Raw genomic sequence first — 25492 nt, 5'->3', positions numbered from 1 at the left:
AAAGGGCTTTGAAATGGGTTCTTGCCTCGTGTGTCTCAAGGTGGACCTTTTGTAAGAAGCTCTGAGTGCATGAAGGGCACTGATGTGACTTCTCGCCTGTGTGGGTGTGCAGGTGGGCCTGTTGTGAGAAGCTCTGAGAGCATGAAGGGCACTTCAAATGGCTTCTCGCATGTGTGGGTGCGCAGGTGGTTTTTTAGATGGGCCTGTTGTGAGAAGCTCTGAGAGCATGAAGGGCACTCAAATGACTTCTCACCTGTGGGTGCGCAGGTGGCACTTTAAGTCATATCTGCTTTTGAAGCATTGAGAGCATGAAGGGCACTGATATGGCTTCTCACCTGTATGGGTGCGCAGGTGGACATTCAGGTTAGTCTTGTACGCGAAGCTCTGAGAGCATGAAGAGCACTCAAATGGCTTCTCACCTGTGTGGGTGCGCAGGTGGCACGTTAAGTTATATCTCTTTATGAAGGCTTGAGAGCATGAAGGGCACTGATATGGCTTTTCACCTGTATGGGTGCGCAGGTGGACTTTGAGGGTATACTTGCGTGCGAAGCTCTGAGAGCATGAAGGGCACTCAAATGGCTTATCGCTTGTGTGGGTGCGCAGGTGAACGTTTAAGTTGTATCTGTTCGACAAGCTCTTATGGCATGAAGGGCACTGAAATGGCTTCTCGCCTGTATGGACACTGGCATGTGCTTCCATATGAAACAGTTCATCAGACTCATAGTCACATAGGTGACATTGGTGGAGGCATCCTTCCTTTGAGTTGTCACAGTTGGCAGTTGACGGAGAAATAGAAGGCCTCAATGCTGCACAAATAGAACAAAAGTAAGAGGTTTTGTGAAATGCCAAAAAGAACACAGATGCTAAATTTAATGACAAGCTATCTTCTTTTATTATTTCAGAGATTTTCAGGGTGACTTCAAGTATAATGGCACATAAGAATTTCTAATGGTCGTTTTTATTTTACAAGATATTTCTGCATTTGAATGGCTCATGACCCTGTTTGTGAAGTCACTTACAAAAAGTATTTTACAGAAAAGGAAAAATCATACTGTATTTTCGCGATTCTAAGCACCCCCCTTCTATTTTTGCGAGAAAAGTAGGAAAAAAGTTTGCATGTGAGTCTAAGCACCCCCCAATCTAAGCACCCCCCTATTTGTAAGGAAGAGCGCGTAGCCAAGGCCGCCAAACACGCTTGCTCACTCTGGGGTCGAAGTGGACGTTGTGGTCAAATAATTCAAGAAGTGCTCGATCACAAACAACTTCGACGGAACGGAAGACGACCTCCTGTGGGATACCGAGAGCAGCGGTTAAAGTGGTGCGATGAACTCGAGTGGCAGTGATAGTGACTGAGCACCCTACACAAGCGGTGGGTTCACTGTCTGCACCGATTTTTCTTTTGAATGTTTGCAAAATATTTCTTGCACTCATCTCGTCATGATGTCGCAGCGAAAGGAGGTAGGGGGGAGTGTCATTCTAGATTTTACGAATCTAAGCACCCTCCCTCACTTTAGGCATCGCGATTGTGAAAAAAAGGGGATGCTTAGAATCGAGTAAATACGGTAAGTGACAGAATGTGGAGTGCTCGATGGCTCTCTTGGATTCCTTGGGCCTCAGAGAACACTTTGAAAAATGCTTTGACCAAGCTTGCTCACTTAACCTCAATGAGCCCTTCAGGTTTGGAGGCCTTATTTGGCACTTGCAAAACTGATGATTTGCTGGCACAACAAATTTGTCTCATATGAGACATCATCAGTGGGTTTCTTCTTATCAGAGGCTGAACTTTGGCAACGTTTACGTAAGTTCAGATTGCAAGGAGCTCCCACTAGAAAATACCATAGTTTTCTACCTATAACCCGCAACCACATACAACTTGCATCCTCTTCCAGAACAGCTGAGGAAGAAAAAAATAAAATGTGCGCACGTATAGCCCACATAAATAACTGCGTACAATCCTCAGATGTTTAGAAAAATAGTATCTATTTCGGATAAATGATTTGTCCACGTTGTATCTTTAGCCAGAGTCTCTGCGTTACTTTTTTTGGACGAGAGCTGGGCCATTCAGCATGGCATATCGTGATCCAAGTTCTACTTTGCCAGTGCCATGTGCACTTCAGAAGAGTATAGGCTTGGGCTGGTTGCTAATACATAGTTACACTGAAAGCATAGCATGGAAAGGAAAGCGCTTCTGCTGTCTAGTCTTTGTCGATCATGCTTTCCATGCTATGCTTCCAGTGTAACCATGTGCACTATTTGCAAACTGCTAAACTCAATATCACGGCTCATACAGAGGAGGATGATGATCAACAATCCAGGAGGGGAGAATGGAGCTTCACCACAAGAGGTTAGAAAAATGATGGGGTTCCCTAGGACACGTCTTGTTTTTTCCTGTATATTCAGTGTATTTATTCTAGATATTTGTAATCTGATAGCATTTCAGATATCCGTTTTTTTTTTAAGAAACTGTTTTGTATTATTTATGATGATTGTAAAAACTGCTTTAACTTTTCTGTATTAACTTTACATTTCCATTACTTAGTGTGTGCCCTATAGTACTAGGCTGTCTGTTAAGTTTCAATTTTTGATTTATTTTATGGTAGTGCTGTTCCTGCTTTGAAATTTTTCTATGGGGCTGTGAGGTAGTCAAGCTGTTCTGAAACAGCTTTTTGCCACAGTCGTTCTCTCTGTATCTTTGACAGAACGGAAATAAAGATTGATTGATTGATTGATTGATTGATTGATTGATTGATAACGATGGTGTGGCTAGTCCAGAACCTTGCCCTGAAGTGTGGCTTTGCGGCAGTGCATGCTGTGCTGCCATGGAGCAAAACTTCAAATCGAAATTCCAGTAGCCTGCACTCTGATTCTGACCTTACTGAAAAATTGTTAGAATGTTTTGTGTGAGCTATAGGTGCAAAAATACGGCAATTTCTTTTTGAGTGCTCTCTGCTCCTTGTGATCTGCCATCGCAATATAGCGACAAATGATCGCTGGAACTGACAATGAATAGTACACGAAGGTTCTGTAGTGTTTCGAAGGGACGCACCGAGCATGGTCAGTGGTTCCAAATGAACGACACACGCACTAGTTCCAGGCCACGCCCAACTTACCCCTCGGTTGCAGGGAAGGTCTCTCTCTCTCTCTCTCTATATATATATATATTTCGCGCTGCCCCCTAGGGCCATCCAATGGAACAAAGCACTATATCATACAACAGGCATAACAAAACATAACCATAACAGCTCGATAAAAACAAAGGAGGCAAGTGTACGCGGTGATGGAAGCGGCACTTAGTAGTTTGGAGCAACTTTCAGAGCAGGAAAAATTGCAGTTTGGAGAAGGAAGGGAATGCTTTTGAGCCTTAAAGGGCCCCTGAAACGGTTCGGACAAATTTTGTAGACGCGTTGGGTACAGCTTAAGTAGAATATTCGCACCACAATTTAAGTGATACGTTACATATTAATGGAGCTACAAGCGATTAGAAGTTACCCTCCTCCCTAGCCATGCTTTTCCTCCTCAACTCGTTCACCGAGCGAGCGGGGCTGAGCTCCGCCTTCACCGTTTCTGCATCACGATGCGACGTCACATCGTCCACTTCCGGTTGTTTTGGAGCCCTCCCGTGCGAGACCTCTCTGCTAGCCGCTTGGCCATCGACCCCAAGCGCGAACTATTGAAGCAGCGTGCTTTGCGAGCAATCTGTCGTAGCGCCGAACGTGTCTGGTATTCCGGTAACCACAGGCAAGCTGATCATTTCGGCAAATGACTGGAGGCATAAACTCAAGCTGATGAAGGAACTTTAGCGTAGACGTACGTGAGGGGCCTGATCAGTCTGCACGGTCCAGACACTTGTTGGCGCAGCGCTTTTCCAGCCAAACAAAGTGCTAATATTGCTCTAAGCAAGTGTAAGACATTTTAAACATTTATAAAAACGTGTTGATGATTACACTCCTGCGAAAAACACACCAGCAGCAAAGAAGAATACACTTCGTTGCTGCTACTGTGTATGGTTGAGCTCTGTGCCACCAGGTGGCTGCACTGTGCAGACCATTCACATTTGCCCTTCTGCTCATCTCATGGCTCATCCCGTTACGGCACAGTCAAGTGGCCAGACCCTGTCCCCTTGCGCTTGCGTTTGCCCTAATACCGGACTCACGAAATGCTATTGCGTTAGTAATCTGCCGGTGTAAAGTGATGGCCACAAACGCACAAATCCTGGCGCCGATCGGATAGCGGCAGTCCGATGCGCAGCAGCCAGTTCGCTCATACGCTGCCTTGCAGAGGGACACGATGTCACAGCTTGACATACTGCCAGTCGCTACGTATGCATTCCACAAGGCAACAAAGTCGAATCATAGTGCTCGCGAAAAGACAGACTGACTCTGACCGCGGAGCTCTCATCAAAATCGAGTACGTTGTACACAAGCAGACGACCATTGCTGTTTGCCGGATGTGCTTAAGTACCGAAAAATTGTTCTTGTGCATTCTTTTTATGTTACTTTCTTTTCATAACAACAAATTAACTGACATTCCAACTATTACGAAGATCATTTGTTTATCATAAAGTTGGAAAAATTATCGATCACGCGCCCTGGTCAGCCAATTGGATAGCTTGCCCCACTGACGTCATATGGGTGATTTCGGTCATATGGGTAGAGGCGGCTTAAAATTGCGCCGAGCAGCGTGCTGCGATCGGCAGCGATGTGCATTTTTAAAACCTTATAATAAATTACACGCTTTACGCGGAGCACTTACATGTGTCAATTAATGATCAGAAGGACCTACTCTAATGACTGAGTACGTTTGTAGAAAATCGTCAAAAGCGTTTCAAGGTCCCTTTAACGTACTGCTGCAGTGCAAAGAAGCACTGTGTAAATTAGTACTTTCTGAAACAATGCATACAAAATTTATTATGCTAAGATGCCAGTATATTTTATTCACCTTGTCCCATTTTCTTCTTTTTATACCAGAGGATTGAGATAAGTGCCAACTTAATAGTAATTTCTCAGTTAATTCTTCGTTTAAATAAAGAGCAACACTACTTCCTTCTCGAACTTTTTTCCTGTTCTCGAACCACATGAACATGGCAGCTGGTATGGCAAGAAAAATAACCTTGGCTTGACTTGTATATGGCCAGAGCAGTTGAACAGGAAATGACAACAGGGTGTAGCTGTTATTGTGGAAATAATGGAGCATTACAGAATTTATCTGCCCCATGAACATTACTTCAATAAAAAAAAGATGAATTTGCTATGGCTGTGGCCACATTAATCATGTACTTCTCCCCAGAGCCCCCATTCGATTGCTATCACAGTTAACTCTTATTGTTTCTGACAAAGGAATTCAGAAACACAATAACAACTTCAGATAGAAGCGAGCGCCTTTGACTCTGTAGTGCTGTTCGTCCATGTCTCTCTATCCCCAACTCTTTCTCTCCCGTCTTTCTCTACCGCTTCTCTCTTCCCCCAGCGCATTGAGGCCAACCGGGCTCTTCACTGGTTAACATCCCTGCTTTCATTTTATATATATATCTCTCTCTCTCGGACGGAAGAATTCTGATAAAAAATGCTCCACAACATTTTCTGTTACCATTACAATAGTCAACACTCTGAGTAGCAAGCTTTTCGTTGCGACAAAGAAAAAAAGTTAGTACCATAAATATTCATTGTCGGTCTCTTTGATAAGATGTTTGCTTTCACCTCTGGCCGATCGACCTCTGTCCGACCGCCCCTTGTTACAACAGCAGAATTATTGTGCATCTCAATGTTCACAAGTTGGCAGTTATTTCCCTGATGCCCCAGAATGCCATACAAGTTACTGCAGACACATTTAGAATCCTTGTTCCAGTTCTGTAACCTCTATCAGATATAAGGAAATGGCTAGTTTTTACTTTGCTGTAATAAGTAGAAACCCAGTGATTTGTTTCTTGAGGCAAAAGAAAAAGTAACAGCCGGCAAAACTTAACAGTCAGGAAGGCCGCCAATTGCCACAGCAATGTCAGAAACAGCTCTGAATTGCTGCCAATACCGTTATCAGACATCTTGGTGCTTGCACCATGACTGGGGACGGAGTGCGCACATGTGTATAACTAAGGGACACATACAATGTTCCATGAAAGTGGCTACTTCCAACTTTAATATGCGTCACCGCAGTGCTATGCACATGCTTCACTGCATACCAAAGCCTTATTGCGGTGAAGATGAACAAATAGAAGTGGCAATGCGCCAGTGGCTCTTGAGACTGCTTAAATGGGTGAATGTGAAAGGATTACGCTCCCTTTGGAGAAATGTTTTTCTCCATGCATTCCTTGTCTGTGCAAGCTTTCGCCTGGGTTCTAGTTTGCCAAACGTCTCAACGTGCTCACTTGCCCGCGGGGTGTTCATAACTCGGACCGCACGACGGCTCAGCTGAGAGCAAGCTGTTTGTCCTGTTTTGCACAGCACACGATTTTGCAAGATGTGTGCAAGAACACCGGAGTCATGAGCAATGAAGCAGACACAAGCGAATAAATGAGTACAATCGCGCATTGGAATTAGGCAAAAAATGGCAGATAGTATCGTTTACTGCAGGAAATGACTGCATGATGTGGTAATAGAAAAAAAAAATGACACAGCTTCACTTACTGCACAAGATGACTGTACGATATGGTAAGAATGAGACAAAACAGAAGTATGTCCCTCTAGCTATGGCACAGAGTAAAACTAAGACTCGCAGACATTCAGTTTATAGGTATTATAATTCTTCTAATTGTGAATTGTCACATGTAATAAACATTGTTTAAACAGCAGGCGACAGTGGTCATCCTCAGGTGGGTGGCACCTTCAGTCCAGGATGCCATGGTTTCTCGCTGCCCGTCGAACTCTGTGCACCAGATGAAGCTCGTCTTCAGGGCACAAGCTGGTCAGCAGGCCCTCTTACTGCTCTGGGGCAGAAGGTTGGGGAAGGGGAGGCAATGTCACGTGTGTGCACTGCAATACGATATAGTAGAGTGAGCCCTGTGCTGAGCATTTTTTGCAGGCCTAGTCATAGCATGGCGGCTATGTCGCATGAAACCGTGTCCTGTGTGTAAATAGGTTTGTCCATAGCCTTCTCCATGCAATGGCCTCCTCTCATGAATTTGTGGTGCAGTCGAAGATACATTCTACTGCCGAATTGTAATGCACCACGATTTCTGCGTATCGTCTGGGTATGCCTTCATCTTGGTCCTTTGCGGCATGGACCTCCAGCAGGTTACCCTGGAGAGTTTCACATGCTGCAATGTTTCCCGCCAAGGGCTGATGTCCCAGTGTGCATGTCCGGAAGACTGTGTGCATGTCCGGAAGGAATCATGTCCTCTTGAGTAAGTCAGAGCTAATGCAAGGAAGATCCAGCTCAAGCAGCATTGGGTTTTGCACTGGTTCTTTTTTTTTTATACTATTGCGCTGCGCACACTGTGCGGAATGGTCTGTTGTAGGCCGGAGCAAGCGGTGGACGAACGTGAGCATGGCGAATGAACACATGGCTGCCGGAATCCATATCCTGGCTAATAAAAACAGACCGGTGGTGTCGGTCAGGGAATGTGGTGCGCAGTGCCCAGATGCAGGTGGAAGTATCATGGGTGCAAGGTTGCGACGACAGCATGAAGAATTCTCTAGGAAGGCGCAGGGGAATGCCGTAGATGAGTTCAACCAAAGAGCAACCTAGGTCAGCCCTTAGTGCTGAACGGATGCCCAGAAGGACAAAGGGAATGTGGATGAGCAAACGTTCTCTTGGCTGACAGTAGGTGAGGACAACCTTCAGTTGTTGATGAAGTCGTTCCACCATGCCATTTGCCAAAGGATGGTCGGTGGCCATATGGATGTGTCGAATGCCCAGGATGTTGGCAAGTGTGGTGAATAGGGCCAATTGAAACTGGCGGCCTTGCTTGGTGGTGACGACAGAAAGGCATCTAAAACATGACACTCAGCCGCTCATGAAAACCGTAGCAACTGTCTCTGCCGTAGGGTCTGTAATGGGAAACGCCTCTGGAAATCGGGTGAAGTGATCCAAACATGTGAGCAGGTAAGAGGCCTGACATGATGACGGGAGACAGCCCACAATGTTGAGGTGGACATGGGAAAACCTTGCGTCTGGAGGCTGAAATGGGGAATCAGACGTGACAGTATGGCAGTGAACTTTAACAAGCTGGCATTAAAGGCAGGTTCGTGCCAAATGATGGACGTCTGCATTGATGCTAGGCCAAAGGAAGCGAGCGGTGACTAGCTTCTGGGTCGCAGGAATACCAGGGTGGCCCATGTTGAGCAGTTGATCAAAAATTGCGCGACGAAAACCAAAGGCACAAACAATTCAGTAACACCAGTGGATGTCTCGCACGCAATCAATGAGGAAGAAAATGGAAGCAAGCACACAGTGAAGGACAGGGACATGGATGAGGAATAAAGGCGATGCAGCTCAAGGTCGTTGCGCTACCAGGCTGCTAGCTCCTCTATGTCTAAGGGTGGCTGCGCACCAGGGCATCGACGTGGGAGAGTGCATGGATGGCAGCATTTCCCCACCCATGCACCTGATGGAGATACACTGAGAACTCGGAGACAAAGCACAGTTGACAGATCTCCCGTGCAGTGCAGTTGCTGTGATTATGATGGAAGGCAAACGTCAGGGGCTTATGGTCGGTGGCGATGCGAAAGTCCCGGCCCTCAAAAAAGTGGCGAAAAGACTTCATGGTGAGATACACCATAAGGTGTTCTCGACTGAATGTGCTATAATGAGCTTTAGATGGCTTCAGTTTTTGCGAGAAAAAAGCAAGAGGCTGCTATCAAATACGTGTTGTTCGAGAACTGCGGCGACGGCCATGCTCGATGCATTGGTGATGAGACGAATTGGGCCATCAGGAAGCGGATGTATGAGTATGGTGGCCTCTGTCAGCACTTTCTTGGCAGTAGCCAAAACAGATGCAGCATCCTCAGTCCACTCAAGTGGCGCAGCCAGATTTTTTTTGATAGCCAGTAGGTTGGTCAGAGGCTTCAAGAAATTGGCAGACTTCCGAAAAAAGCAGCAATGAAAGTTCAGTAGGCCCAGGAATTCTCTGAGTCTTCTAAGTGAAGTCAGGGGTGGAAAGTCTTTAATTGCCTTGACCTTGCTGGCGAGAGGCTGGATACCTTGAGGGTTGACAAAGTGGCCTAAGAACTCAACGGTATAGTGACACCAAAGAGGCACTTGTTCGGATTAATGACAAGATCGTAATCATCAAGTCGGTGGGAAAAGGCCGCACAGGAGGGGGGCGTCGTGCTTGGGGCTTGATGAGCTTGTGACGAGGAGATCATCAAGGTATACGAACACGAAGTTGAGACCTCACCTGACCTCTTCAATAGTGCGCTGAAAAATCTGCACAGCATTGTGCAATCCAAAAGGCATCCTGACATACTCGAAGAGGCCAAAAGGGGTCGTAATGGCCATCTTCGGAACGTCAGCGGGTTCCACAGGAATTTGGTAAGTTTTCACTAAGTCAATTTCAGAGAAGACCGTGGACCCAGCCAAATTCGATGTGAAGTCTTGTACGTGAGGAAGTGGACAGCGGTCTGGTAAGGTGTGAGTGTTCAGAGAGTGCGGTTATCCCCACATGGTCTCTAGTCGCCAGCATCTTTCTTTGGCACCATGCAGAGTGGCAATGCCCAGTTGCTTGAAGAAGGTCGCACAATGCCCAGTTGAAGCATGTGCTCAAACTCGTGGCGAGCGATGGCGAGGCGGTCTCCAAACAGTCGGCGGGGCCGAGTAAAGTCGGGAGGTCTAGTGTTCATGGAGTGGTCAATGGTCAAGTGCTTCGCCGGTGACTTTCTGGTATGTAGCTTCGTAAGATTTGGAAAATCAGCCAGGACTTTTGCGTACAGCGAAATGGGTCATCATCATCATCAGCAGCCTGGTTTTGCCCACTGCAGGGCAAAGCCTCCAGGTTTCTGCCACGTAAGTGAGTACTGGTAAGACACAGCTGTTATACACTTTTCTCTTGAGGGATAATGGGAACCTGCTGTTCATGATCTGAGAATGCCTGCCAAACGCACCCCAGCCCATTTTTATTCTTCTGGTTATTTCAGTCTCATGATCCAGATCCGCGGTCACTACCTGCCCTAGGTAGATGTATTTGCCTCGCTACCTATCGTAAACTGCAGTTCTCTGACGAGACTGTTAAACATTACTTTAATTTTCTGCAGATTAATTTTTAGACCCACCCTTCTGCTTTGCCTCTCCTGATCAGTGAGCATGAATTGCAATTGGTCCCCTGAGTTACTAAGCAAGGCAATCAGCGAATCGCAAGTTACTAAGGTATTCACCATTAACTCTTATCCACAATTCTTCCCAATTCAGGTCTCTGAATACCTCCTGTAAACACGCTGTGAATAGCATTGGAGAGACTGTATCTCCTTGCTTGACTCCTTTCTTTATTGGGATTTCGTTGCTTTCATTATGGAGGACTATGGTGGCTGTAGAACCGCGATAGATATCTCAGTATGTTTACATACGGCTCGTCTACACCCTGATTCCATAATGCCTCCATGACTGTTGAGGTTTCGACTGAATCAAACACTTTCTCATAAACAATTAAAGCTATATATAATGGTTGGTTATATTTCGCACATTTCCCTATTACCTGATTGATAGTGTGAATACTGTCTATTGTTGAGTAGCCTTTACGGAATCCTGCCTGGTCCTTTGGTTGGCAGAAGTCTAAGGTGTTCCTGATTCTATTTGCGATTACCTTAGTAAATACTTTGTGGGCAACTGACAGTAAGCTGATCGGTCTATAGTTTTTCAAGTCTTTGGCCTCCCCTTTCTTATGGATTAGGTTAGCGTTCTTCCAAGATTCCGGTACGCTCGATGTCATGAGGCATTGCGTATACAGGGTGGCCAGTTTTTCTAGAAGATCTGCCCACCATCCTTCAACAAATGTGCTGTTACCTGATCTTTCCCAGCTGCTTTCCCCCCTTTGCATAGCGCCCAAGGCTTTCTTTACTTCTTCTGGCATTACTTGTGGGATTTCAAATTCCTCTATAGACTATTCTCTCTTCCATTATCGTTGTGGGTTCCACTGGTACTGTATAAATCTCTATAGAACTCCTCAGCCATTTGAACTATCTCATCCATATAAGTAATGATATTGCCGGCTTTGTCTCTTAACGCATACATCTGATTCTTGTCTATTCCTAATTTCTTCTTCACTGCTTTTAGGCTTCCTCTGTTCCTGAGAGCATGTTCAATTCTATCCATATTATACTTCCTTATGTCAGCTGTCTTATGCTTGTTGATTAGCTTCATAAATTCTGCCAGTTCTATTCTAGCTGTAGGGTTAGAGGCTTTCATAAATTGGCATGTCTTGATGAGATCTTTCGTCTCCTGCGATAGCTTACTGGTATCCTGTCTAACGCAGTTACCACCGACTTCTATTGCACACTCAAATGCCTGTAAGATTGTCGTTCATTGTTTCATCCCTAAGGTCCTCTTCCGGAGCGAAACGGGTGTGAGAGCTCAAAGCCTCATTGGCGAGGTGGTGTAGAGTATGCCAGTGATGAATGTGGTGCTTCGTGGTGCAAGGGCCAAATGTGGCCACAGAGCACCAGGCCGGTGCTAATCAGTTTGCAGTGGAGCTATGAATAACGAAGGGTAGATGTTACGTGGCTGTAAAGGGGCCTAAAAACAGTCGCTCTGAAGTGCATAAAACCCTATAGGACATAAAATTATGCCAATGGTTAATGGGCTGTACAATGGACACGAAAGATACACTGTGAGAAAATGATGATATAGTGAAATATATCATAAACTTTTGCAAAAAGCACTACTGCCTTAACAGAGCCCTTGAGATGCAAGGGCCTGGTAGCATGTACTATACAAGACTACCATCACAGCGGCATCCTCTAGAAAGAGGATGTGCTATGAATTTGTGGGGCTAAAAACTTGCAAGTCGACATCGTTCAAGAAACCCAGAGCTGCATTGGTGCCAAAGAACAGTTCTGCACCAAGAAACATTGCAGGATGGAAAGGGGTGTGCTGGCGATATACAAGAGGAAAATGTCTCTTTCTCTGAGCTTCGGCTTCCCGACACTACAAAAGGACGTGGAGAATGGTCAGCCTCTCACCACATCTACCAAAGGTTGGATGCTCATTTCCAGTCAGTAAAAAATTGTGGGTGCCATAGGTGTGTCCTAGCCTGAGTCGACAGAATAGGACATCAGCTCGTTGTGCTTTCGTTTTCTGGGGCCAGAAACCTAACATTGGCTTAATCAAGTGAAGCTTATTCTTAGTTTATTATTCTTAGGTAGTATATTATTCTCGATGCCTCTATGGCCAGGTACCCAGCAAATAATGACATGCTGGTTAGATATATATGCTCTACAGATAATGGAATAGAGCTCACTAAGCACCGGGTTTTTGTGTTTGCAGAGTGACTTCAAGGCTTTTACGATGCTTAAGAAGTCTGTAAATATAATTGTTTTTTGAAGATTTGATTTTCTTATATGCTTCACAGCCGACAATAGTGCATGGGCGTCAGCCGTAAATATACTTGTTTCAGGGTGCAGTACACCGGATTCTGAGAAGGATGGACCAATGGCTGCCTAACACACCCCAGCATGCGACTTAGAAACGTCTGTATAGAACTCTGTACACGACTACTTCTAATGGAGTTCTAAGAGATGCATTTTAATATGCCTCTCTGGCGCATGTTCAGTGATCTCTACAAAAGATGTGTCAAACTCTATCAGCTGCCACTGCCATGGCGGTAACAGTTTCGCGGGAGCCATAAGACAACGTTCAAGCACTGGAACACCCATTTCCTCACTAAGGTTCCTTGCATGCAAAAAGAACAGCCTTCTCTCTGCAGGTTGGTTATTGAAGAGTATGGCAGCAGTCATATCGTTTATGCATAAATAAGAGGGATGTTCGCGGTTTGAATATATTTTAAGGAAATATGTAAAACTGCTGTATGATCTCTGAAGATGGAGTGACCATACATTTGCTTCTGCATAAAGGCTTTGTACAGGGCCTGTCCTGAAGGCTCCGGTCACGAGGCGGATTCCTAAATGATGGACAGGATCCAACATCTTTAACATACTTGGTGTAGCGGACTGATATACTATAGTGCCGTAGTCAATACGTGAGCCGACAAGACACCTATACAAGTCCAAAAGATATTTCTTGTCACTGCCCCATGTTGTACTTGATAGAAGTTTCAATAAGTTCATTGTTTTAAGGCACTTAGCCTTCAAGTATTTAATATGCGGGATGAATGTGAGTTTCGAGTCCAATATGATGCCGAAAAACTTGTGCTCGGCACTTACAGGTAGTCTGCTACCAGAGAGCTCAATAGTAGGACAGGATATGGTACTGTTACTCTCTTGTTCGTGAGAAGAACGCATGTACTTTTCTGTGGGCTCCACCTGAAACCATTTTCTTCAGCTCACTTCGCCGCTTTAGGGCATGCTGGACATGGCGTTCCCATTGTTGACAGTACGACATTGTTTGCAGGACTGCCACCCATAAAGAATTCATTTTCACAATAAAGAGTATGCAGCATAGCATACCACCTTGCGGAACACCGGTTTCCTGGGTGAAAGACCTCGACAAGGCATGGCCCACCCTTACACGAAATGTGCAGTTAGAAAGGTAACTTTCGATGGCACTCAACATACAGCTGAGGATACACATAGCGGAAAGGTCTCGGATAATACCAAAGCGCCATGTGGTGTCATGTGCTTTCTCCAAATCAAGAAATACGGAGAGAAAAAACTGTTTGTGTATGAAGACAACCCTTATATTTGCCTCAATGTGGACAAGGTGGTCTGCAGTCGACCTGCCTTCTCTAAAAGCACACTGGTAAGGATCTAGTAGTCCGCTGCTCTCAAGGAGATAGATTAGGTGTCAGTTCACCATCTTTTCAAAGAGCTTGCAGAGACAGCTTGTCAAAGCGATAGGTCTGTAACTACTAGGTAAGGACGGGTCCTTACCTTGTTTGAGTATGGGTATTATTATAACTTCTTTCCAAGAAGATGGAACATACCCAGTGGCCCCCATGAGATTAAAAAGTGAGAGGAGTGTTTTCTGTGTTTCAGGGTGGAGGTACTTGATCATTTCATATATGATAATGTCCCCACCTGGTGCTCAGCTGTTGCAACAAGCAAGAGAAGTTTTAAGCTCAGCTAAACTGAAAAGGTGATTGTAATCTTCACTTCGGGCACATTTCCGATCAAGGGGCTGTCGCTCTGCGCGTTGTTTGAACCTCAGGAATGATTGTGTGTAATGAGATGCACTGGAGATATATTCAAAGTGTTCACCCAGACAGTCTGCCTGATCTTCCAGGACATCTCCTTGGGTACTTACTAAGGGCACAGGGTTCGTCTCTCGGCCTCTTAGTTTATTCACCCTATTCCACGCCTTCGCCTCATTTTTGTAAGAATTTATGCCAGATGTGTACTGCTCCCAGCTCTCTCTCTTTGCACCTCGACGTGTTCTCCTGCCTTGTGATTTGACCAGTTTGTAATCGATAAGGTTTTCAGCTGTTGGAGAATTGCGAAACAATCCTCAAGATTTGTTTTGATTTTTTGCGTGCTTTTCGACATTCATCATTCCACCATGGTATGCGACGATTCTTTGCCAGTCAGTTAAATTGTTTAATGCATTTTGTTGCAGCATCAATAATAAAACCAGTTAGATATGCCACTGCATCGTCTATATTAAAATTAGAATGTCGTCCCCGCCTAAATATGCGTGTTCTCAAAACAGTTCCCAGTTTGCTGATTCGAGGTTCCATCCAAATGCGGCGAGCATGCATTTGGTTTTGTTAGCTTTAATGTAATTGGGAAGTGGTCACTCCCATAGGGGTTCTTGAGAACAGACCCCTCCAGGTTTGGAAATACTGAGCTCAAAACTGTGCTCAAGTTTATGAATGAGTGTGATTTACGTGTAACATTGCAGTATGTTGGTTATTTTTTGTTCAGTACACATGCACCTGAAGAAAACAGAAAATTTTTTATCAGGCACCCATGTGCATCACAACGCGTGTCGCCCCACAGGGGGGCTATGTGCATTTAGATCACCAACGACTATATATGGCAGAGGAAGTTCATCGATGAAGCTTTCAAACTCAGTTTTAGTAAGTTGACAAGAAGGGGAGACGTACACTGAACTTACCGTGATTAGATTACCAAATAGCAGAGCTCGTACTGCAACTGCCTCGAGGGGGGTTGGGAGACTTATTTGGTGACATGCAAGGCCCTTATCAACTATTATGCCTACGCCTTCCCCGAGGAGGTGAGTGCATCATCACGATTTTTGCGGAAAGTGGCACATTGCCTTAGAAAGTTGGTCTGCGTTAATTTTAGGTGTGCCTCTTGAACAAACAGCAACTTCGGATTATGTTTATGTAGTTTTTCTCTAATGTCATTGAGGTTATCTAGAAGTCCTCGTACATTCCACTGTAGTATTTGTGTTTCCATTATGATAAATGTGTTGTGTGCTGTGTGTTTAGGAGACGAGGTTAGCTCGTGGGCACTTTGGCAGCGTTGTGACGAGAGTTTTGTCTTTTTTTGGAATGGTCGAGAGAGGCTCGCCGCTCCTAGACGCTGGTGGCGCCATCTGGTTGGTTGTTGTGTCTATCGCCTCTTGCAAGGCACTAGACACACGGTCTTCCGAGCGCTGTTTTTGACATCAAGGCCCTGGCATGTTGGACGAGGCCTTTGAAAGCATCTGCCTGGAGGTTGATGGTTCCCTCTTCTGGGGTGGTGGAACAGCACAAGATGTAGCCGCTGGGGGGCCGGATGGCGTCACCGCCGGCTCACTGTGTGTGGATCGGACAGCCGCCAGAAGCCGTTGTGGCGCTGCCCCCTGACGCGCCACGTTGGAAAAGCTGCTCTTAGGCAGGTAGGACACGCGCCTACGTGCCTCTCTGAAAGATATATTTTCTTTGACTTTGATTGTGACAATTTCTTTTCCTTTATTCCAGGATGGGCATGACCTTGAGTATGCGATGTGCTCCCCATCACAGTTTACACAGTGGAGAGTGTTCTCGCAAGATTCAGAGGTATGCTCATCTGCATTGCATTTCATACACATTTGGCGGCCACGGCAGCTCTGTGAACTGTGGCCGAAATGTTGGCATTTGAAACATCTGAGGGGATTTGGCACATATGGCCTAACGTAGAGCTTGATGTACCCAGCCTCTATAGACTCGAGCAGAACACTTGAGCCGAATGCGAGTATCAGGTCCATGGTTTTGATTTCTTCGCTGTCTCGCCTAATCTTAATTCTTTTGACATTGATAACATTCTGTTCACTGAAGCCCTCCAAGAGTTGAGCCTCAGTGCGCTCCAGCAAGTCATGGTCCAAGACAACACCACGGGTTGTGTTCATCGTATGGTGCGGAGTTACAATTGCTTGGGTTTTCCCAAATGACTCTAGTTTTGGCAATTTCTCATACTGCTTCTCATCGTGGAGCTCCAATAGGAGATCACCGCTTGCCATCCTCGACGCCTTATAACCTGGACCAAACACTTCAGTCAATGACTTGGAAACAAAAAAGGGTGAAATTGTTCAAATTGGTTCATCTGGGGGAAGGATTCTTTTTGCCGACAAAAATACTGGAAAAATTCATCGGTGCGCCCTCTTTTCTGAGGGCAATCAGGGAGTGGAGGGAACGAACTATCCATAGAGGAATGTGTAGTTTTCAGCAATAACGCCACCCACCCATCGTGGAGCCCTACAAGGGGACGCTACAGGAACTGTAAAAACAGGTCCTGCAAACGCCAGCTGTACGTTATCATTATAACCAAACATGAAATAACCTTGGTTGGCTATTCACACAAGGTTAACCCTTGCTGCCTGGAAAAATTGGAATTAAAGGAAAGCCAGGAGAAGACAGGAGAGGTGGAAAGTGAGAGAAAGACGAAGGCTGGAGAGAGAAAGAGACAGGAAAAGGCAACTACCGATTTCCCCTGGGTGGGTCAGTATGGGGGTGCCGTCTATGTGAAACAGACGCCAAAGAGGTGTGTTGCCTCCGCCAGGGGGCCTAAGAGGTCCGAACACCCGGCATCGGCTCAACCCCCAGGAGCGCCATATCCCCAGACATGGATAAGCCACGCATGGCTACACGCTGGAGGGCCCAACCCTCGTGTGCTCGGGCACGTGGTGTCGCAACACACCAAACGCCTGCTCATGCAGACGCCCCTGCAGGGAGAGTATGCATTGATGGTGAGACGGGAGCTGAGATCAATGAGCCAATGAGCATACATGTCTACTGCAAGGTTGAAGGAACTAAGGAAGTCAGTGCAGAGAACAGCATGCGAGACATCCACAACAATGAAAATCCAGCGGAACGTACGGTGCAATCCAAGGTTAAGAGACCGTTGGCTGTATGTGTGGATAGCGGGGTTGTTTACTGCTTGGAGCGGGCAGGTCTGTTCATTGCAACAGCAATCTACCGTCCTACTTGCACAAAAGACAGGTAGGACGCTAACCTGGGCTCCTGTGTCGACAAGGAAGAGAGCACCACTGATCTTGTCACAAACGTAGAATAGGCGACATGTCCTTCGACCAGTACCCCTTGCCATGTCAGTGGCTGGTCGCAGCATTCCCTGACCAGGAGCACAGACGGCTGCACTTGCGAGCAGAGGTGCCATATATGCGGTGGTACCAACACACAGCTGAAGATGAGCTGTCGCAACGCCTATCAGGTGGTTGAAGATCCGGAGAATGTGCGGGCACTGGGGAGCAACTGCGGGACCCGAACCTTGACCAAGATTGGCGTGAGAAGGGCGTGAGGTCATCAGGACGTTTAACTAGTGGGAAATGATAGCCGCTGTCAAAATGTCGAAGGGATGGGTGGGGTCTGGCAAGGCGATAACATCCACTAAGTCCTCGGCGATATCTGGAGGTAAGGAGGACACCAGAAGTAAGAAATAAGTCTGTTGACTGGTGATATGCCAGAGACAGAAGTATGCCTGACCTGCAGGAGCCAGGTGCTGGGGCTGTTGGGCCAAAATGGTGCCAGGTTGATGTATTGGAATGCGGCCACCACAGCAGAGCAAGGTTGGGCGACTTCCTGGGCGTCGTCACCAGCAGGAAGAGCCGGCAGCATCCATGCCAGTGGGCTGGAGCTATGTGTTCATTACCGGGTAAGCAAATCTGTTGGAGCCAGCACACGACACACTACGACAGGCACAACTGCACTTTTGTGCAAGCTGCCCTGTAATTTCATGATACGTGAAAACTGCTCAGTGATGCGTGCAAGAAAAAATGGATAGTTTTCTAACAAAGAGCATTAGTTGATATTATAAAGCTTAGTCTCTTGCAGGTCCACTCATAGCTTTTATGCTCAGCATTTGCATTCAAAGGCGCAACTGTTTCAGTGCAGATCATCAATTGCTTCATAAGAGTCTGAAAGCACTTTTAATGTACTAACCTTTCCAGATGACTTGAGCTGCGACAAGCAAAGGGGGTGAGTACTATATGAACACTGTAAGAAAACAAAGATGAATTAGCTCATTTCCCATCAATCTGCTACAAGCTGATTGATGAAGTGCTGCTTCTGCTATGTTACCATTCTTGTTTTGATTGATTTATTCAAGTCAGTTGATGCCTCTTGTAATGTTCTAGTGGAAAAAGAGCTTAAAAATTCATAAAGCTGGCTACTAAAACCTTCTCCTTGGCTCCCATGCAGGAATTTGATTGCGCTGAATTTCGGTTGCTTTTCATGGATTTTGTGTTTGGACTAAATTATTAGCACTTCAAATAAATTAACTGGCTTTGGGAATTCAAGAATGATTTGAATAAATTGAATGGCATCCGGCATTGTTGTTTGCCATAATAATTTGTATGGCACACGGATCCAAACAAACGAGCAAACTGTAGTTTGCACAAGCACCACTTCTGCCGCCCGTAAAGTGGCTCTGTAAATCTGAAGTAGAGCTAGGAAGGCTGGGTCACACTCTGTATGCTTGCTGAAGTGTCGTCTGCTACAAAGAAGGAATGCTCAAGTCCGTATGCTTCACCCTAAACGTTGCGTTTTAACTAGTTATAAAAAAACTCTATACTTAGCATGTATTCAAATGTTCACTGCCAAAATACTTCCTGTGCCAGACAGTCAGGCCTCTTTTCTATTGAACTGAATTGTATTCAGGGGTTTTACATGGCAGAGTGACAATTTGATTATGGGGCACACCGTAGCGGGGGACTGTGGAATAATTGTGATCACCAGGCCCCACTGCACGAGACGTTTTTGCATTTCGCCCCCCATTTAAATGCGTCTGCCGCAACCCACATCTTCTATTGAAAACTTAAATATGAGAAAGAAGTGGTAGAGAAAAATGTTCAGTTTTAATATTGACATGTGCACTTGTTTATCGAATGACCGCGTTTCATCATATAACAAATATTATCGCTCTGCGCAGGACGCGCCTCCATGTATCGCAAGTTTATGAAATGTTATCAATGGTTCTATTCGCTGTCTGTCATCGCCGAACCTTGTGTAATCTAACTGCATGTATGCGCGACGCGAATTATGTAGAACTTTCTGGAGGACATACGCATACCACCGATTATGCTGGAACCTTCGATGACTCATGTATAAACGTCGACGCGCTTGACTGGCAGATAAGATTTTCATCGATTTCAGACTGTGTTCGCCGCTTTCACTGCGGTTTGCGTGTAGCCTGCTTTTGAGGCCGCAGGTTTGCCAAATAAACACTAGTTCCACCATTCAGTTTTGCTGCTTTCTTCACCATCACTACCACGTGAAAGTACAGCGCTACTGCAAAAAATTCACCTCAAGCTTATGAAGAAACGTATTCAGGTTATTATCAGAGGTGATATCACTATGAAGATGATTCCACATGCAGATGGCTTGCGGAAGTGCCGATGTCTTAAAAGCATTCGCGTTACCAAAGATGCGCGTGAAGCTGAGGTGATTAGGTAGCCTGCGAGACATGAGAAGGGGGCATTCAAGATGCGATGAGGCGATTTTATTGCTGTAGACGTACTTGTGAAAAAGGTATAGGAGAGACATTTGGCTGTGAATGGCCAATGGTTGACGAAAATGATTGAGTTTAAGCTGAATCACACTTGATGATGGTCATAGTTCCTTGAAATGTAATGGGCGGCTCTGTTCTGAACCGCTTCAAGACTGTTAATTTGATAATGAGCCGAAGGGGACCAAATGGATGAGGCATATTCAAGCTGTGGGTGAAGGAAAGTTAGATGGGATAATTTGCGAACATTAAAGGGACAATGACAGAGGTTACGGCAATGACCTAATGTCCTTGAGGGTTTCACGCAGGCAGCGATCATTAGGCAGGAGTTGTGATCATATCAGGAGAGGCCTGGTGTAAGGTAAACACCAAGGTGTTTATAATATGATGTCTGGGACAGCTTGTCTCCTTGTATGTGGTAGGAAAAATTAGAAACATCATGCCTACGTCCAAAAGAAATAATTTTGCAATTGTTTGCATTTAGGGCCATGAGCCAGGCATTGCACCAGTTAGAGATAACGTTGAGATCATCTTGAAGGATAAGGTAGTCGTCGGGATGGTTCATTGGTCTATATACCATGCAGTCATTGGCAAGGATTCTAATACTTGATGATATATTATTTGGCAGGTCATTTATGTTGGTCAAGTAAAGAAGGGGGCCTAGAACATTACCCTTTGGAACACCAGAAGAGATGTATGAACAGTGAGACGATAAATTAAGAGCCGTCGTGGAGAGCCTGAACCCGTGCTGGCTTGGAAAAAATTTGTTAGCCTCCAGGTGGTTGTAGACATGGGAGGCGATTACAAGCTCAAGAAGTTTGCAGCAGATGCATGTGAGTGATATCGGACGGTAGTTTTCAGGTGACTTCTTATTTCTAGATTTAAAACTGGGTATTATTTTAGCAATTTTCCAGTCATATGGCAGTAGTGTAAATGACAGTGACTGCCAAAAGATGTGGTATAATATGGCGCTGGATATGGAAAAGGTGTTTTTTAGCATCTTGGAGTTAATATCATCAATACCGGCTGATGAAGATGCCTTAAGCTGCTTAATTATACAGGCAACACCATCCACCATGATTTCAATGGGCTACATGTACCGGCAGTTGTGTTCAGGGACAGATGGCTCGTCGGAATCATCTTCCCATGTGAATACGGATGAAAAAAATGTATTAAATGTACAAGATCATTCAGAATTTGAGAGAGGAAGGTTGTTTTCATTCAGTAATGATAACTGGTTACTACTTTGGTAAGAGGACATGAAGTGCCAGAATTTCTTCGGATTATTTTGCAAAATGGAAGGCAAATCGTTGTGGAAATATTTATTTTTGGTATTGGATATTGCGGAACCGTAACTGGTCAAGATTGTTTATATTGTTCCCAAGCAGAAGGTGTACCAGAGCGCTTCGCATTACAATACAAATGTTTTTCCCTGTTTCTGTGTTTACGAAGAGATTTGGTGAACCAAGGGTTTGCTTTATCGTTAGAAATTGTGATAATTACGATACATTGCTTAATAAGTGAGGACAGTTTGTCTCTGAAAAGTGCCTAGTTTTCATTTACAGACCTATTGTAGAAAGACAATAGTAAAACTATATTGAAAAATAGTTCGAGCTCTCCATTCATTTTGTTAGTCGGCTTTGTTGTAGTCCCGGATTTTCTTTGATATACCTGTGAATGGCAGAGGCAAGCCCAATGTAACTGCAATTAATTTAGGGTCCCTAAAGCCTTTCTGGGAAGACACTGTCTTAAATGTATACGGAGCATTCATAAGTAACAGGTCTAACATGTTCACACCACGGTATGGCTGAACAGTGAATTTTGTTGAAAGGCAACATGCTGAAAATAAAGTGGTCCAATCAATTAGTGGAAAATTAAGGTCTCCAAAGAGTTAAATTACATCAGTGGGACAAAGATCTTTGGCATTAGCGATACTATTATGAAGCTTGCGTACAAAGGTATTGTTAGAATCAGGAAGGTAACAAGTCTCAATTAAGATTTTTGTGTATTTAGCCACACAGACCACCCAAATGATCTCAAGGCCTGAGTAAAGATTTAGCGCGTACGAAGTCACCGTATGTTTTACACCAAGAAGGACACTGCCACCTATTTTGTCGATGCGGTCTTTGCGATATATGTTATAGTATTCACTATCAAAAAGAATTTCATTCTTTGTGACTGCTGCAACCAAGTTTCTGTGATTGTGAGAATACCAGATCATTGTCTTCTAGAAAAGAGCAGATGGCATCACGCTTGGGCATTATGCTTCCAATGTTAGTAAATGATATCAGAAAAGAAGGAGTGACCAGAGGTGGTGTGGGCTTTTAGTGGTGCTTTCGTGCACATGTGTGAATTGTGAGGTATCTTTCTGAAAACCAACAGCTTTGCTGACACGGGTGAACACAAAAGTTTTGCTGTCCATGCGCATCCTGTCAAGAGTTTAAATGGTTTCTTTTGTGTTTTAGCAAATTCTATAAGTATTTTCCTTGCCTGCTGTGTAGCCAATGAAAAATCTTCGCCGACTGAATATTTAGATCCCTTCAGTTTAGGAGCAAATGCAAGGACTTGCTGCTTATCGTTAAAGAAATTCAGTGTCGCTATTATGGGTCTGTGTCTGGCGTCTCCGAATTTACCTGGCCTATGCACACGTTTGAACTGTGCGCCAGTCATTGAAGCGTTCAGTTTTTCTGAGCAGAACTTCGTAATTTTTCTTTTTTCAGATGCTGCCCAACCCTCACTAGGCTCATCAAATAATTAGGTCCACAATAATAATTAGGTTCAAATGTTAATATTGTGTTAATCCATGTTAGTACTGCATTAATTGTTCTTGAATGTTACCAGGAAATTTCAAGTCTTTAGGTTACCTGACAGCAAGAACCCCCCTTCTCTCATTTTCCTCTTCAAACATAATGCGTCATGTTTACGCTACATAAAATACATGAAACCCAAAAACAAGGGAACCTATATGGATTAATCCATGTAGCCAATAAGGAAGTGCTTCACTGTCACAAGTTAAATTTGGCAATCGTCAGCATCCCCATCCCATACATCAGCAAAGCAGCTGAAAAACAATTAAATGTGGCCTGTATTCTCCGGTAAAAATACGTAACCAATACTGTAGTTGTTCTCTACATGAACAACCTGAACGTCCGGGACATCATGCAAAAGGACCATAATTTCAAATGGAAATGATGCTTCGACATTCTGTGTCGAAAGAAATGGAAATTCAACACCATAGAATAGCACTCTGATTCCTCAATGCAGCAGCCACAAAGTTTGTTCGAGTTCTTGTAAATCGCAGGAAGTCAATATCGGAGTAGCCGTCACTGATGTCCATAAAGTGCATCCACGCATGCCAAAGTGATTGCAGAAGCCAGACAATGTCTTCAACTGACAATGCAACACGTATATTCAGCTCATGAGCGTATTCCAGGAAACTCTCGAGTGGGAAGAGAAGTCTAAAGTCCAGTCTGTCTAGGCTCTGCCATTATATCAGCCTGTTTTGTTCACCTCCTTGCCATTACAACACTTGGAAATACTTGGTACGATTTGTAAAATGCTTATCATACTCAAATACTATTTGCTATAGCACTAACTTCCAATTTGCTGAGGTATTTTTTCTAATGTAATGCTAAACAAGCCTTCACTGCAGTTACTCTCCTTAAACTCCTTTTGTATATTAAAGCTGAACATTTTCCTCTACCGCTTCTTTCTCATATATTTAAGTACTCAATAGAAAATGTAGGTCGTGGCGGCCCCATTTCGATGAGGGCGAAATGCAATAACACTGTGTCTCGTACATTGGAGGCATCTTAAAGATCCCCTGGTGGTCAAAAGTAACCCGCAGTCCCCCGCTACGATGTGCCTCATAAATAAATTGTGGTTCTGGTATGTAAAACCACAGAATACAATTCAATTCAATAGCAAAGACGCCTTGACGTTGCATAGGAAGTATTTTGGCAACTTACATTTGAATATGTGCTAAGTATAGAGATCTTTTTTTTATAACGTGGTTCAAATGCAATGTCTAGAGTAAAGCACACTAACTTGAGCATTCCTTCTTTGTAGCAGACGACACTCCAGCAAGCACGCTCAGTGTGACTCTGCCTTCTAAGGCGTATTTCAGTTTTACCGTGGCATTTGATGGGTGGCGGAAGTGGTGGGCGCGCAAATTAGGGTTTGCCCATTTGTTTAGATGTGTGTGCCAGTCAGTTTAGGTATGATAAAAATCAATATGGCAAACAACAATGCTGAGGGCCCTTCAATTTATCCAAATCGGCTGTCAATTCCCAATGCCAGTCCATTTATTTAAAGTGTCATTAATTTAGTCCAAATGCAATATACTTCAAAAGCAATTGAAATTCAATGCAATAAAATTCCTGCAAAGAAGCTGAGGAGAGGGCCTTAGTAGCCAACTTTATGAACTTTTAAGCCTTCTTTTTTTCACTAGAACAGCACAAGAGGCATCAATTCACTTGAATAAATAAACCGAAACAAAAATGTTAACGTAGCAGAAGCAGCGCTTCATCAATCGGCTTGTAGAATATTGATGGGAAATGAGCTAATTCATCTTTTTTGTCTTAAAGTCTTTAAATAGTACTCACCCCCTTTGCTTATCGCAGCTCAAGTCATCTGGAGAGGTTACCATGTTAAAAGTGCTTTCAGATTCTTATGAAGCAATTGATGATCCAAGCTGCAACAGCCACGCCTTTGAATAGCTCATGCAAATGCTGACCACAAAAGCTATGAGTAGATCTACAAGAGATTAACCTTCATAACATCAACTGAAAGCTCTTTGTTGGAAGACTGTGCACTTCCTTTTGCGTGCATCACTGAGCAGTTTCCCTGTATCGTGGCACCGTAGGGCAGCTTACACAGAAGTGTAGTTGTGCCTGTCGTAGGCAGCGCACTCTACGAGCAGGATGTGCTGCACTGATTCTCCCGCAGCCTCAACCAGCAGTGCCTGGCAATGCTGTTTTTTGGGAGATGCCCGGTGGTGTCGTGGAAACATCATCTCCCCGTTTGGCTAGGAAAGCCTTGACACCAGCTTTGAAATTCGAAACAGCTTCTTTGACTGGATTTAAAAATGGGCTGTACAGCAGCAGGTGCTTCAGTGAGTGCTCATTGGTGGCTAGGACAACTTCCTCAGCACGGCAGTGGGCTGGCTTGTTGAAGAGCACTGAGCGCCAGGTTCCTGATGATGAATTTCTTGGAAAAATCGTCGAGAAACTTGTTGAATAGAAACTTGTCGAGAAACTTGTTGCATCTTGTCCATTAAAGTCCAACGCAGCAGGTCATTTGCAGACAGGCAAGCCAAAACATGTATATTTGCACCCTTTCTCTGGTTGCAAGACGAATATTGGGGCAGCTCGTCTTGCTCGACCAAAACTTCTTGCACACCACAACTTGAAGCTCGGTGCGTCAATGTAGTAGTGCGTGACTGTGGTCCCCTCATTTTGAAGCCATTGAGGGAACTTGTGGTGCTCTTCGTTGACATGAGGATGATTATG

General features: G+C 44.7%; 1 protein-coding gene across 2 annotated transcripts in view; it reads right to left on the bottom strand.

Annotated features, from left to right (window-relative positions):
* Positions 1-25492, bottom strand: part of LOC126526143 (uncharacterized) — a 168473-nt gene that overhangs the window by 44038 nt on the left and 98943 nt on the right. Inside the window, exon 5 of one of the 2 annotated variants that reach the window (XM_055068027.2) lies at positions 111-806. The exons of the other annotated variant lie outside the window; for it this stretch is intronic. Coding sequence (XP_054924002.1) covers positions 250-806 — 557 coding nt within the window. The 3' untranslated portion in view covers positions 111-249. Of the gene's footprint in view, positions 1-110; positions 807-25492 lie in introns of those variants that run through there. 2 annotated transcript variants of the gene reach the window in all.

This window comes from Dermacentor andersoni, chromosome 8 (genome assembly GCF_023375885.2).
Source record: "Dermacentor andersoni chromosome 8, qqDerAnde1_hic_scaffold, whole genome shotgun sequence".
In the NCBI taxonomy this organism is placed as follows: Eukaryota; Metazoa; Arthropoda; class Arachnida; order Ixodida; family Ixodidae; genus Dermacentor; species Dermacentor andersoni.
Note: the sequence above shows the minus strand (reverse complement) of the source record. Positions and strands in the feature narration are given on the sequence as shown.